This window comes from Sinocyclocheilus rhinocerous, unplaced genomic scaffold, assembly GCF_001515625.1.
Source record: "Sinocyclocheilus rhinocerous isolate Xijiao unplaced genomic scaffold, SAMN03320098_v1.1 scaffold1413, whole genome shotgun sequence".
Classification (NCBI taxonomy): domain Eukaryota; kingdom Metazoa; phylum Chordata; class Actinopteri; order Cypriniformes; family Cyprinidae; genus Sinocyclocheilus; species Sinocyclocheilus rhinocerous.
Window position 1 is genome coordinate 1,135,001 of NW_015639297.1, and position 14,342 is coordinate 1,149,342.

The 14,342-nt window shown below is 38.7% G+C and overlaps 1 protein-coding gene across 1 annotated transcript in view; it reads left to right on the forward strand.

The window, feature by feature from the left end:
- The window catches only part of chd5 (chromodomain helicase DNA binding protein 5), a 43,785-nt gene that overhangs the window by 8,585 nt on the left and 20,858 nt on the right, over positions 1 to 14,342 (forward strand). Inside the window, exons 2-12 of the mRNA XM_016566785.1 lie at positions 1,734 to 1,891; positions 9,635 to 9,826; positions 9,904 to 10,022; positions 10,383 to 10,624; positions 11,034 to 11,146; positions 11,423 to 11,552; positions 11,984 to 12,150; positions 12,271 to 12,489; positions 13,024 to 13,230; positions 13,343 to 13,554; positions 13,667 to 13,798. Of these exons, the coding sequence (XP_016422271.1) occupies positions 1,734 to 1,891; positions 9,635 to 9,826; positions 9,904 to 10,022; positions 10,383 to 10,624; positions 11,034 to 11,146; positions 11,423 to 11,552; positions 11,984 to 12,150; positions 12,271 to 12,489; positions 13,024 to 13,230; positions 13,343 to 13,554; positions 13,667 to 13,798 (1,891 nt within the window). The remainder of the gene's footprint in view (positions 1 to 1,733; positions 1,892 to 9,634; positions 9,827 to 9,903; positions 10,023 to 10,382; positions 10,625 to 11,033; positions 11,147 to 11,422; positions 11,553 to 11,983; positions 12,151 to 12,270; positions 12,490 to 13,023; positions 13,231 to 13,342; positions 13,555 to 13,666; positions 13,799 to 14,342) is intronic.

A 14,342-nucleotide genomic window follows, 5' to 3' on the forward strand; every position in this document is an offset into this window, starting at 1 on the left:
TCCAGCCAAGAGAAGAACACTCTCCAGGAGGTACAGTAGGCGTGTCACTGTCAAAGTCTACAATCAAGAGAAGACTTCACGAGAGCAAATACAGAGGGTTCACTACAAGGTGCAAACAAGGCCAGATTATTAGACTTTGCCAAAAAAAAAAGCCAGATTTTCAAAAAGCATTCCTTGGACAGCTGAAATCAAGATCAACCTGTACCAGAATGATGGGAAGAAAAAAAGTATGAAGGTTTGGAACAGCTCATGATCCAAAGCATACAACATCATCTGTGAAACATGGTGAGCAGTGTGATGGCATGAGCATGCATGGCTTCCAGTGGCACTGGGTTACTGGTGTTATTGATGACGTGACAGAAGACCGAAGCAGCCGTATGAATTCTGAAGTGTATATGGATATACTCTCTGCTCAGATTCAGTCAAATGCAGCAAAGTTGTTTGGACGGCACTTTATAGTACAAGTGGAAATTACCTAAAATTTACTGCAAAAGCAACCCAGGAGTTTTTGATGGTAAAAAACTGAATATTCTGCAATGGCCAAGTCAATCTCCTGATTTCAATCCGATTGAGCATGCATTTCACTTGCTGAAGACAAAACTAAAGGCAGAAATACCCACAAACAAACAACAACTGAAGTCAGCTGCAGTAAAGACCTGGCAAAGCATCACAAAGGAGGAAACCCAGTCTTTGGTGATGTCCATGAGTTCCAGACTTAAGACAGTCATTGCCTGCACAGGATTCTCAACTAAATATATTTATGATTATATTTATTTGTCCAATTACATTTGAGCCCCTGAAAATGGGGGGACTGTGTATAAAAATGGTTGTAATTCCTAAGCATTTTATATTATATTTGTTCAACCCCTTAAATTAAAGCTTAACGGGATAGTTCACCCAAATATGAAAATTTGATAATTAATTAGTCACCCTCATGTCGTTCCAAACCCGTAAGACCTCCGTTCATCTTCGGAACACAAATTAAGTTATTTTTGATGCATTTAGTCAGCAATGTAATTAACACGATCAACGTCCAGAAACGTAGCAAGGAGATCGGTAAAATAATCCATGTGACATCAGGGGTTCAACCGTAATTATACGAAGCTATGAGAATTATTTTTGTACGCAAAGAAAACAAAAATAACTTTATTCAACAATTCGTCTCCTCCGCGTCACCCTGGCGCCATTTTATAGAGTATCCACTGAACGCAAACAGCATATGCTGTTCTGTGTCAACTGCGCCACGCGAATACGTTTTCTACGTTTATTTATGAAAACAACGTATATGCGTGGCGCAGCCACGGTTGAACCCCTGATGTCACATGGATTATTTTACCGATCTCCTTGCTACGTTTCTGGACGTTGATCGTGTTAATTACATTGCTGTCTATGGGAGGGACAGAGAGCTCTCAGAACTCATCAAAAATATCTTAATTTGTGTTCCGAAGATGAACGGAGGTCTTATGGGTTTAGAACGACATGAGGGCGAGTAATTAATGACAGAATTTTAATTTTTGGGTGAACTATCCCTTTAAATGTCTGCACTACAATTTCATCTTGATTGTTTCGTTTTAATTCTATTCTGGTGGCATACAGAGCTGAAATAATGAAAATTGTGTCAGTGTCCAAATATATATGGACCTAACTGTAGATAGATAGATAGATAGATAGTTGGGGGTGGTGCAGTGTATGCATGAATCCCATAAGTGTGAACCTCTTGTGTTATTTCTCAGATGAGGATGAGGAAGGTGAAAGTCAGAGGAGTGTTCCCCTGACACCCTTAGAGAGGTTCTTCTCTGAGGATGATTCGGTTAAACAACATAAAAAGAAGAAACCCAGCAAGATAATGGAAGGAAAGGAACCCAAAGTTAAGAAAAAGAAGAAGAAGGAGGTAAGGAGCCTTTTAATTGCTATCTAATTGATTGAAGCGTGGATGAAATAGATGTCGTCATCACATCATCAGAATGTAAGTTATTTTCATGTGGCATAGATTTGTTAGGCTAAATGTGCATTTCTATCATTTATAGAATCTTTGTTTTTGTTTTTATCAGTGTCGTGATCATTTACTGTAAATGTGTCACTAGATTTCTGATGTGAAAACCTGGTCAGGTCAAGTTCAAATAGTTCAGTATGTTCTAAAGTTCAGTCAGATACTACTTGTTTGCTCAACTTATCATTACTGAAACTTCCAATGTTTTTTTGTTTTTGTTTTAATTTTTTTTATGAATGGGGAAAAATTGAAACAGTTCCAATTTAACACACACTAAAAGGGATAATTCATGCAAAAATGAAAATTATGTCATCGCTACTCACTCTTATGTTGTTCCAAACACATAAGACTGACTTTTGTCTGTGAAATGTAAAGGAAGATGTTTTGATAACTGTCCAGACAATGAAAATCAGTGGGGTCCAAAATAACACGGAACCCCATTGATTTTCATTGTGTGGATAAAAAAACTCACTTTTAAATGTATTTTTTAAATATATCTTCTTTTGTGTTCCACTGTCCTATTAAAAATATTTTCAGGGCTCCCTCCCAGAAAAGTTAGGCTGACATTAGACCATCCACACAACAAGTAGCGCCCTGATCTGACTTCAGCCTACTTTACATCACAGTACTCATAAAAAAACATAAAAAAAGGCCAGGTGTGCTTTTGTCTGCAAGGCCGTGGCATAAATGCTGCTCCTATGAGTTGAATGATCAGTATGAAACAACTTGCCTGACCTAGGGGTATTTTGTCGTATTTTTAGCGATCAGCCTTTTTCCAGTCAGCTGTGCCTTGGCGAGAGATAAAACATTTGACAGGTCAGTCGGTCACAGTCCCCCCAGCTGACTGTATTTGCCATTGAGATAATGAGAGGGATTCCACTCTTTCTCCTCCCTAGCCCACTCTCACTTTATCTGCCTCCTTGCACAGATTCAGTCTTTCTCTCAACCCTCCCTCCTTCTCAGCGGTGGTAAATGTGCCGTGGAGAGGGCAGAGAGGTCTCCCCTCAGCAGCTAAGAGCCCTGCTTGGTGTCAGTCATGCTCTCCCTGCAGTGCTGTGTCAGACACGGGCTCAAATCAATGCGGGTCAAAACCGCCACCTGCCCTTCTGCTGTCCCTAAGTCTAACAGCTTAGCTCGCCAAAGCCGGCCACCTGCGCCGGAGCCTGATAGACTGTGGAGAGTCTAGAGATTGTAACGGGAGAGTGAGAATTGGTGCTCTGTCAGATGTAAACAATGATAAGTGACATTTCAGTAGTACAGATGAGCGGTTTTTTTTTCTGGTCTGGTGTGTTGAAGATGTTGAGGATGTTTTGGGGAAAAAAGATCCTAAAGATGCCTGACACTGTTTCGCAGTTCTTTCCCACAGAAAATGCAGCATTTAAAGGCATAGTTCACCCAAAAATGCAGATTCTTTCATCATGTTCTTACTCTCATGTGGTTCCAAACTCGAATGACTGGCTTTCTTCTGCAGCAGAGACTTCACGCTGCTTTTTTCTCCATACATTCTAAAAAAGTGAATAGTTACTGGGGCTGTCAAACTACAAAAAGTAGCATAAATGTAACAAGCACTGCAAAATAAAAAGTCTTGCAATTTTGTAAAATGTTAGTATTAATATTGTGTTGTTTTCTAGACAAAATATTGAAATGTCAGTCAGAAGATATTAAAACATTTATAGCAAAAGCATAAACCTAAATAAATATGGTTAGTTTTATGTTTAAAGAAGAAAAAAGGTAACATATTAAAATAAGTACTGTTAGTTAACTTTAGTTAACATGAATTAACAATAAAAAATACTTCTAAACCATTTATAAATTACAAATGCATTGCAGATTGTTAGTTAATGCATTCACTAACATTAACTAATGGGACCTTATTGTAAAGTGTTACCAAAAAATGGCAAGAGGAAAATAAGCTTAATTCAAGATATTTTCTCTGAAAACATAATGTATAATGTGATATTACTTCAGAAAATATTTATTGTTTTATGTATGTTTAGATATTTGTACTAGAAAATAAGATTAATTAATAAAGAAGTTGCATTTTGTTCATTTAACTCATTTGCTATTTTCCAACTTGTAAAGCAATACAATAACTGTGTGTGTGGAAAAGCCTGAAATTGTAATAATCCACGGTAGGTCACAAAACTAATTTGCATCCAATTAGATTTAACATTAAAATGTATTGTGAATGGTCACAAGACAAAATAACCAATGATATCTTATGCATGGAAATGATAATCTGCCTAAAACTTATATTTTGTGTTCCACAGAAGAAACTCAAACAGGTTTGTAACAACACGAAGGTAAGTAAATGATGAGAAAATTTTCATTTTTAGCCAAACTCTCCCTAAATACTGCATTTTCTATAGGGATGAACTGGAGGATGTGTCAGCCTGAAAACCACACAGTATTTACATCGGCTCTTTTTTCCTATTGAGGTTCATTGTCAGAAAATTGTGGTTTGGATTTTGGGAGACCTTTTAGCTCCAGCTGTGAAGCTCTTTAGTGGTTCTACTCATTGCCTCTTGCATGAGCACCCCTCCTTTTTCACTCCCTCTCCTTCCTCTCTCACTTTCTCCCTCCCCCATGTACATGATTGAGATTTGTCTAGACGGGCCCTAGAACACAGGCACTGCAACCATGGGGACTCTCCATAACAAGCTCGTTATGCAAACGCATCTGATTGGATGGCGCTGTTCCATTGGCTGCTGCAGTAGAGAGAGCTCCCCCTACACCCCCCACCTCCAACACTGCACAGTTTGGTTTCCATGGCAACTCAGAACTGCTGCCTATGGAGCTTGTTCACTCTGCGGCAGTGCTGGCCTACCCTGCGCCGGAGAGACGTCTGCCAGCCAGTGCACAGCTGCAACACAGCAAAAGGCTTTCTCCAATCATACACGCACACACACACACACACACACACACACACACACATACAGTGTAATTCACCCACTGAAATATGTGTGTTCCCTAGCAGTATGATCATTTTGATTGGTTTCCCTGCTTCCAGATGTTACTAATAATAGTGTCATAATGATCTGGTTTTTCCTTTATTGAAAATGTGGAGTTCATTTTACATTAATCAATAGTTAGGCTATAGTAAAACCCTGTTTTTATTTCAATTCTGTGGATGGGAGGTCTTACCCAATTAGAAGGAACTCCGTTTCATGCCTCCTACAAGTACAGTTATATTTGCTTTTGCTTCTAAAAACTGAAATTGTGCACTATAAAGTTTATAGCACTATTTTTGACAGGTCAGCACAAAAGTCTCTTTAGGACAAGTCAGTTCACTTGGTGACCATCTAGGTAACACTTCCAGGCTGTTTTTTCTATGAATGGGGAAATTAGTATAGTATTAATTACATCATATTATTATTATTGTTGGTGTTAAATATAACAGTAATCATAATATTTAAATAATCTTTTTTTTATTTTACAGTACAGGGGGGTATATTAGAGAAACTTCCTATCTTAGGCCTTAAGATAATTTAATTAAGGATTTTTCACAAATTTGTATTACATAAGCAAATCTTAACTTGATTTAGGATTCTTATCTTACAAAATCTTATCTTATGCTTAGTTAAGAAATCTTAAACTGCTCCATCGAGTTCGATATTCAACTGTCAGGCCTGTTACCAAACAACCAACCATGTGCAACCACCTGCTGAGGTAAACATAAAACCAAAATGGAGAAACAACTGCATACATTTAACTTGCAGAATGACTGGTAATAATGCTCCATGATGGTGCATTGGTCTCTGTAACATTGGTTGCAATTGGTTAACTATATACTGTATATATCCTATATTTATATATTTCTTTATTTATAGGATTATATTTTATTTATTTATTTTTTTTATTTATTTATTTAGTTGACAGGGACATTGTACATTAATAAAACATTCCTGTAAATGTACCAGAATTAGCCAAGGCTATTTTACATCCGTAGTCCCTGGACAAGATGTTACAAGTCACCCTAAAATAAAATGTAATTAAAAATACATACTAAAAAATGTTATAATTACATAGTTCAAATCATACAGTATTCTATTTCTGTCTATATGTAGCACTGTGGTTTTGTGAGGCACATCTTGGCACAACTACCTGAAAAATCATGTGTAGCGGGAGTCTGTAATTATTTACAAGTATTTTATCATCAGAGCACAACACATCATCCAAAAGTCTCTGCACCATCAAATGTCACTTCTCTTTGGCTTATATAATTAATAAATGTAATGCCATTCATTAAAAGGGCTAATGTAATGTGTTTTTAGAGTTGGCTTCCAAAAGGTTGAAGTTAGAGTTTTTAGGATTTTTTTTTTTTTTTTGAGTTAGGATGCTTCTGTAATACCATTTTCCTATCTGTAGTTAAGATAAGATCATTATAATAGGAAATGTTGTTCTGTAATAGCTTTTGTCCTAAATGAGGTCCTGACTGGAATCGCCATGTTTACATAACAGATAAGATATAATTCTAAAATTCTATCTAAAATAATAAATATATTTCTGTAATATGCCCCCAGTTTTATTACAATAGTAACATATTTCTGATAAAATATTTATAAAATATTATTATTATTATTAATTATATATTGTAATACAACTGTACTGTAAAATAAAAAAAGATTGCTTCATAACAATTGTAAAATTACAATACTTAATTTCTTCACTTGCAAGAGCTGAGATTTTATTATGGTGGAAAACTGCAAAGGAAACCTTCCAGTGAAAATCCAGCATAATACTGTGATCATCTGTCCACAAAAATGTTGATTATGCAAATGTGAAAATAAAGCATAACTGGCACATGTTGCATTCCCAAATGCATGTTAAACATCACACATGGTGAGCTGCTCATTTGTAAATTAACACAGTGCTGATCTTCATTCTGAAACACACTGCTTTTTGTTGTTTGCTATGCGCACTAAGCTATATCGCAATTTTGGTTTTAGCTTGATTGAAAGGTGCTTTGCTAAAGCAATGGCACAAAACACAATAGATCTTTTATGTTGTTTTGAGAAGTATAAAATATTTATGGTTCATTATGAAACATCGGTTCCCTTTCAAGATGGTCTTTCGACAGTGCATAATCACTAGGGGAAATCCCTTTCTCTAAACTTTGAAGCCTCATTGAATCACGCTATTGCATTGCAATAGCCAATGACGTTCAAGCACCCACCTGACTGGTGGGCTCAGCCACTATAAAGGCAGCGCCAAGCACACCATATTACCTCAGAATCTTTCTCCTTCATGTAGCTATGAAGCCTCCTATCTCTCGCTGTTGAAGGATTGCTCCAGTGGACAGTGCCTGGATTGCCGTTCCCTGCAGTGCTCCAGTGATTAAGACATCTTTTATATTACGGTGAAAAAGCTGTCCGCACTTCTTTTCCCCTCCGCTGCTGAGCCATGGAGACAGAAGCCTGTGACGGGTCAATTCCCGCATCCCTTGTTGATCCAAACTTCTCATGTCTAGTCTTCGGGGTGAATAATCGCTGCCTCTCTACCTGGGCTGTCCCACGCAGATGCAGTGCTACGTGAGTTTGCCTACCCCCGGGACTTGGGTATCAAGCCTCTCCTCACCCCAAGTCGGGACCTGAAGTTAGCAGGAAATTGGCCTTGCCACTGACAGTGCTGCTTATGAGAGGAGATTTACAGAGGTTCACAGTCCCTCAATCGCACGATACAGGCATCCCCCTGCCTCGAAGCAGCAGCCTGCTGTGTGCAGTGCACAGAGAAGTTCCAGTCACTCGATGGCTCATTCACACGATACCAACAGCCCCTCACCTCAGAGCAGCAGCCAGCCACAAACAGAGTGGAGACAGCTGTGCATGTATTAGTAACCCACTGTCTTAGAAAGTGGCTTGCCTCAAATAAGCCCAAAATGCACCGCTTGCTGTCTCGCTGACTATACCGCTTTTTTCAGCACTCTTCCTCTATGCACAGCGCAAATGCGCAATGGTTATTATCTACCCCAACCTCAGCCTCTGCCATTGAGCCTGAGCCAGCTATACTGAACTCGTGGCGGTAATGTCACCTGTTCCCAATGCGAGAGGAGCGCCATATAGCATTGAAGACTGGTCTGCAGTAAAATTTGTATCAAATTTGTTGTTTTTCTAATGTGATAAGTGCCCAAATCTGGGAGTGGTAGGTTACACATTCAAAGCACAGGCTGCCCTGTTCTAGCTGTTATGAAGCTATAAAATGCCCCAGCGTTTTGAGGGCATTATCAATGCCCACTTCAGTATTCAGACAGCCACAACTCCTCGAAATCCATTTCTTGGGAAGTGGAGTTGTGCTCAGTTTGATACAGGCCCACCCTTCACAAGGGTGCTCCCAACTTGTAACGAGCACAGGCGGTGCCCATTGAAAAGCACTGTTTATAGTGTGTTTATTGGAGTCACATACCATGTCTACACCGGACGCGACAGTTGTCGTGTCTCGCCGCGCCGCAACAGCTAAAGTCTGTCTACACTGGACGCGACAAAAGCGACCGTTGAAAATCATTTGAAATTTGTGTCAGCACATCATAAATAGAACGCGGCAGCAGTTTACTGTCGAGGATTTGTCGTGTCGTGTCGTGCCGCGCCGCGCCGCATCCAGTGTAGACAGCATCACTGATTATAATGCGTAGACAGCATGTAGACAGCATCACTGATTATAATGCGCACATATTTTGTTGTGTCACGCCGTGCCGCTGTAGACACGGTGACAGAGTGTTTGGTGATCTCAGCAGGGCCACCGTACTATTGTGATTGGATATCATATTGTTAGGTCCTGAGGGTGTATAAGGCACCGGAACGGGCAACTCTTGTCTCAGTGTAAGACCTTCATTCATCTTTGGAAAACAAATTAAGATATTTTTGATGAAATCCGAGAGCTTTCTGACCCTGCATAGACAGCAATGTAACTGAAATGTTCCCAGGCCCATAAACATTCCGAAGATGAGTAAAGGTCTTACGGGGTTGGAATGACACGAGGGTGAGTAATTAATGAAAGAATTTTCATTTTTTGGTGAACTGTCCCTTTAATGTAACCTTGGTTCCCTGAAAGAAGGGAATGAGACATTGCATAAAAAATATCCTCAGGGGTCATGATTAGCTGTCACTCTGATGAAAAATTCGGAGGTAATATAGTGCTCAGCGCTTCCTTTATAGCAGCGCTCGAACGCCATTGGCTATTGCAACGTTAGTGCGATACGTTGAGGCTTTAGGAAAGTTTGGAGAAAGGGATTTCCCCTAGCGATTACGCAATGTCTAGTTCCCTCCTTTCAGGGAACCAAGGTTACGTTGAGTAACCCGAGCCATTTCGGTTACCATTATGGAAATAAATACACACTTGCTACTATGAATTTGGAAATTTGTTTGTTACGATCATGTTTCAATAACATAAAATCAGCAATAAAATCTGACATTAATGGTACCATAAATTATGCTTCATGCTAAAATCTTGCAAAAAACTGAAAGGTATTTTTCAGTTGGGTCCATCTAATGTGTATGTTCAGATTCCACCAAAAAGGAGTTTAGCTCTTTACTGAAAAGCTGCACTTTCATTCCTACAGCCGCCATATTGAGCGTTACAATTCTCCCATTAATTTTTACATGAGTGCTCCATCTTCTTTTCCTATAATGTCTCTGCCTGTGCTCACAGGGGCTTCCTAGTGGGCTAGATGACATGTCAGACAGAGAGGATCATGGTCACAGGTCAGGAAGTGAGAGCAGCACCTTCAGCTCCCTGAAGAAGAAAAAGAAAAAGCCCAAAGAGAAGAAGGAGAGGAAAACAAAACAGCGAAAGAAAGATGATGATGAGGATGATGATGATGACGATGATGGAAACTTAAAGGTTCTCACTTAGAAAAGTTCTATTATGCTCTATTAGCCAAGAGAATAAATGAATAACAATTTCTCATGTGACACCAGGAGCCAAAGTCATCCAGTCAGCTGATGCAAGAGTGGGGTCTTGAAGATGTGCAGTATGCCTTCTCAGAGGACGACTATAAAACCATAACCAACTACAAAGCCTTCAGCCAGTTTCTTAGGTAGGATTTCAGTTTTTCTTCTGCATGGACATTCTATTGCCCTGCTGTCAAGATGTCTTGTTCTATTTTAAAACATTCCTTCTGGCAAATGCTAATGCCTGTATGAATTAATGACATTATGATGACAGGTTTTCTAATAACAGGCATTGAAACAAGATGTACTGTCAGACCCACACCATGCATGTCTACTGTAACCAGCGTAATATTTGATTTGATAGAGACTCTTTTAGTATATGCTTCCGATTTCTGATTCATAGTGCCTGAGAACATTCAGTACTTGAGGTAAAATCACCACAATGCATGGCCTCTCGTAGCTTATTGCTTTAAAATTGGTCACAAATCTCTTTTTTCTGTGGTTAGACCTCTCATTGCCAAGAAGAACCCCAAGATCCCCATGTCAAAAATGATGACGGTGCTTGGAGCAAAGTGGAGAGAGTTCAGTGCAAACAACCCTTTCAAAGGCACCTCTGCAACTGCTGTAGCGGCTGCTGTAGCTGCTGCTGTGGAAACTGTCAATGTGGCTCCGCCCATCTGTATTAGAAGTATCCAACAGATCTCACCATCTGGCCCAATCAAAAAAGCCAAAACCAAAGAGGGAAAGGGTAACGTAATGTTCTTTTTGTTGATCTTATATAGGGGTTTATATCTAGGATCGGATTTCCAAAGCGGTTAGTGTAGGTTTTTACATTGTTTACATACTGCATGTAACATGATTAATGATTGGCTGCTGGCAGTTCTTTATTCAAATGTGTTTGGTTTTTCACTCTCACAAATGCTTTTAGTGTAACGTTCAAACTTCAAAGTGTGCAATTTCATATTATAGGAAATATTTTAAGATCAAAATATTTTATACTTTAGCTTTAAGTGGGCATATGTAAGTTTAGCTTCTTTACAAAATACAGGTTTGCAAACGTAGAATGTGTTTTATGTATGTCTGAAGAAAGGAGTATTGTTCTCAGATCTCACAAAAAACATTTCTGTTTTGTTTATCTCATCTGGACTGCATTGCAGGGCCTGGTGCTAAAAAAAAAAGTAAGCCAGTGAAAGAAACAAAAAAGAAAGGGAAACAGAAGAAGTCCAAATCGAAAGCAGGCCAGGGTGGAAAAAGGAAAAAAGGCTCTTCGGTGAGAACACGCTTTCACTGAAATCTTTCTAGGGCTTAATGTGTATCACATGGAAAGATGCCCCATAGCTTTTCAACTGAGAGAGAATCGAATAATTTTTTTAGCTTTTCCACTTCCCAGAACAATTCATGGATCATTTGTATAGATATACTTCCCCATTGTTCTTGTTCCACCCAGTTTTATTGGGTTATTATTGAAGTTGTTTTCCAAGTTATGACCTTTTCATTTTTGATGAAGACTTATTGTGCCTTTTGCATAAACTGTCTTATTACTCAGAGCGAGGAGGATTTCCTGGATGACTTTTCAGACTTTGATGACATCAGCATTCACAGTGCCTCTGTACGCTCAGACACTTCAGCGGCACCCAAAAAGAAGTCAGCCCGACAAGGACGAAAAAAAAGAAAAAGTAAATTTACTACTATTATTATTATTATATTATTGCACTACCCTTCACAACAGTTATTTTAGTATTGAACTATTATAGTTTCTATTAATATTTTAATTATATATTATTATAGCCATTACTACAGTCTTCAGTGTCACACGATCCTTCAGAAATCATTCTAATATGCTGATTAGCTATCACAGTTGAAAACAGCTGTGCAGCTTAATATTTTTGTGTCAACCATGGTACATTCTTTCAAGGATTCTTTGATGAATAGAAAGTTCAAAAGAACAGAATCAATTTAATGTGTCCTTGCTAAATAAAATTACTTTTAGAGATACTGATGTATTGAAATATTGTTGTTAAAATTGTGAAGTTTTGTATTAAAATTGCACAGTACTTCTGTTCAGTAAACCGTTTAGGTTTCTCTTTAAACTCTATTGTCAATGTAGGAGAGGATGGAGACGGCTACGAGACAGACCATCAAGATTACTGTGAGGTTTGTCAGCAGGGAGGAGAGATCATTCTATGTGACACCTGTCCCAGAGCATATCACCTGGTGTGTCTGGATCCAGAACTGGAGAAAGCCCCTGAGGGCAAATGGAGCTGCCCCCACTGCGTGAGGAAATCCCTCCTTGCTTCACCACAAGCATATACTTGCAAAAAAATACATTCTAGTATATTCAAGACCACAGAACCTGTGCTATTCAGACTGACAGTTCACTGCCTCATCTCTCAGGAAAAAGAAGGCATTCAGTGGGAGGCCAAAGATGATGAGGAGGAGGAAGACGAGGTTGCTGGTGAGGAGGAAGATGACCACATGGAGTTCTGCAGAGTGTGTAAGGACGGAGGAGAGCTGCTGTGCTGTGACACCTGCCCTTCCTCCTACCACATCCACTGTCTCAACCCACCACTTCCTGAAATTCCCAATGGAGAATGGCTGTGTCCACGATGCATGGTGAGAAACGTCTGCATGGGTCGGTTTCATTTAAAATCATTCTGAAGAGTTTTTAAAATAGCTGAAAATAATACAAAACTTGTAAAAGACATGTTAATGCTCATTAAGGCTCTATTATTTAACCAAAAGTACAGTTATATTGTGAAATATTATTAGAATTTAAAAGTTCTATTTTAACATATTTTAAAATTTTATTTATTCCATTGATGGCAAAGCTGAACATTCAACAGCTCTAGTCTTCAGCGTCACATGATCCTTCAGAAATCATTTGATGCTGATTTGGTGCTCAAGAAACATTTCTTATAATTATCAAAGTTGAACAGTTATGCTGCTTAATGTTTTTATGGGAACCATGATAAATTTTATATGGATTCTTTGATGAATAGGAATTTTCTTTGATGAATTTAGATGAATTTAATGCAGTTTTATGAAAAAGCACTTTCATGACATTTTAAACCTGGCTGAAATCAAACTATTAAAGCCCAAATAAAGGCATGTATTGTTTTGAACATTGTGCATCCATATTTTCTCTAGTGTCCACCACTAAAAGGCAAAGTCCAGAAGATTCTGCACTGGGTGTGGAGCGATCCTCCTCTACCACCTGAGGTTCCCTTTGGGCGAGATGGAGAGAAGGTGGATGGTTTGGCTAAAATGCCCCTAAAGGGTCGTCCAGAGAGGCAGCTGTTTGTGAAATGGGCTGGGCTGTCCTACTGGCACTGCTCCTGGGTCAGCGAACTACAGGTGGGATTCCCACATTACCTCCACAGAGCCAGCTTCATTAAATCATTAAATCATGCATGCTCTTTTGGCTTGTTCCTTTATCTCTGATCTCTGTTTTTTTCCCTTGATGCAGTTGGAGCTATATCACTCAGTAATGTACCGTAACTACCAGCGGAAGAACGACATGGACGAACCACCACCATACGACTATGGCTCTGGGGAGGAGGAACTTAACAGTGAGAAGAGGAGGAGCAAAGACCCTCAGTATGCAGCCATGGAGGAACGTTTCTACCGTTACGGCATCAAGCCGGAGTGGATGATCATTCACCGGCTCCTCAACCACAGGTATGGTGGACCACAGTTACTAGTGCTAATGCGATACTTCAGACAACATACTTTTCATGCAGAAAATTATGATATGATTATATGCTTTAAGACTGTGTTGTGTAAATTTAAGTTTTGATAAGGATGGAGATGTACACTACCTGATTAAGTGGAGAGATTTGCCGTATGATCAGTGCACCTGGGAGGCTGATGACTTTGACATCCCAGATTATGACAGCTTTAAACAAGCCTACTGGGACCACAGGTAAGCCACGTCACTTAAATTTAAAGTTGTTTTAAATGAGCACAAACACACATGCAGAGCTTTCCATGAAGATGGTATTGAATACTGTAGTGCCTGAAACATTAATAAATGCATTTTTTTAAATGGTCAGTAAAATGTTGATCATCAGCCTCAGAAATTCAAGCTAAATATTAAATTTTTATAGCTTTATTAATTTGATATGAAGCCTGCAATTTCTGTAACCATTTTTAGCAAAAAACAATAAGCAAGCATCCAATTAAATAGACATCATTTATAAAATAAAACAAAAACTTGGGTTAGCTGGGATTAAGCTTTCTCTCTAGTTAGTAGCTACTAGCTAGTTTAGGACTAAATGTTGGTTAATAGTTAATGATAAACCTATTTACCATAAATTTAGAATATTAATTCATGCTCTAGAAAGTGTCCAAGTAGTATTTCATAACATTTTCTAATATTTTAAATAGAAATATGTGTAATATTGTATATGTACAACTTGTTTATGGAACAGTAATTTTGCCATTTATAATTAGATAAAACTCCCCCA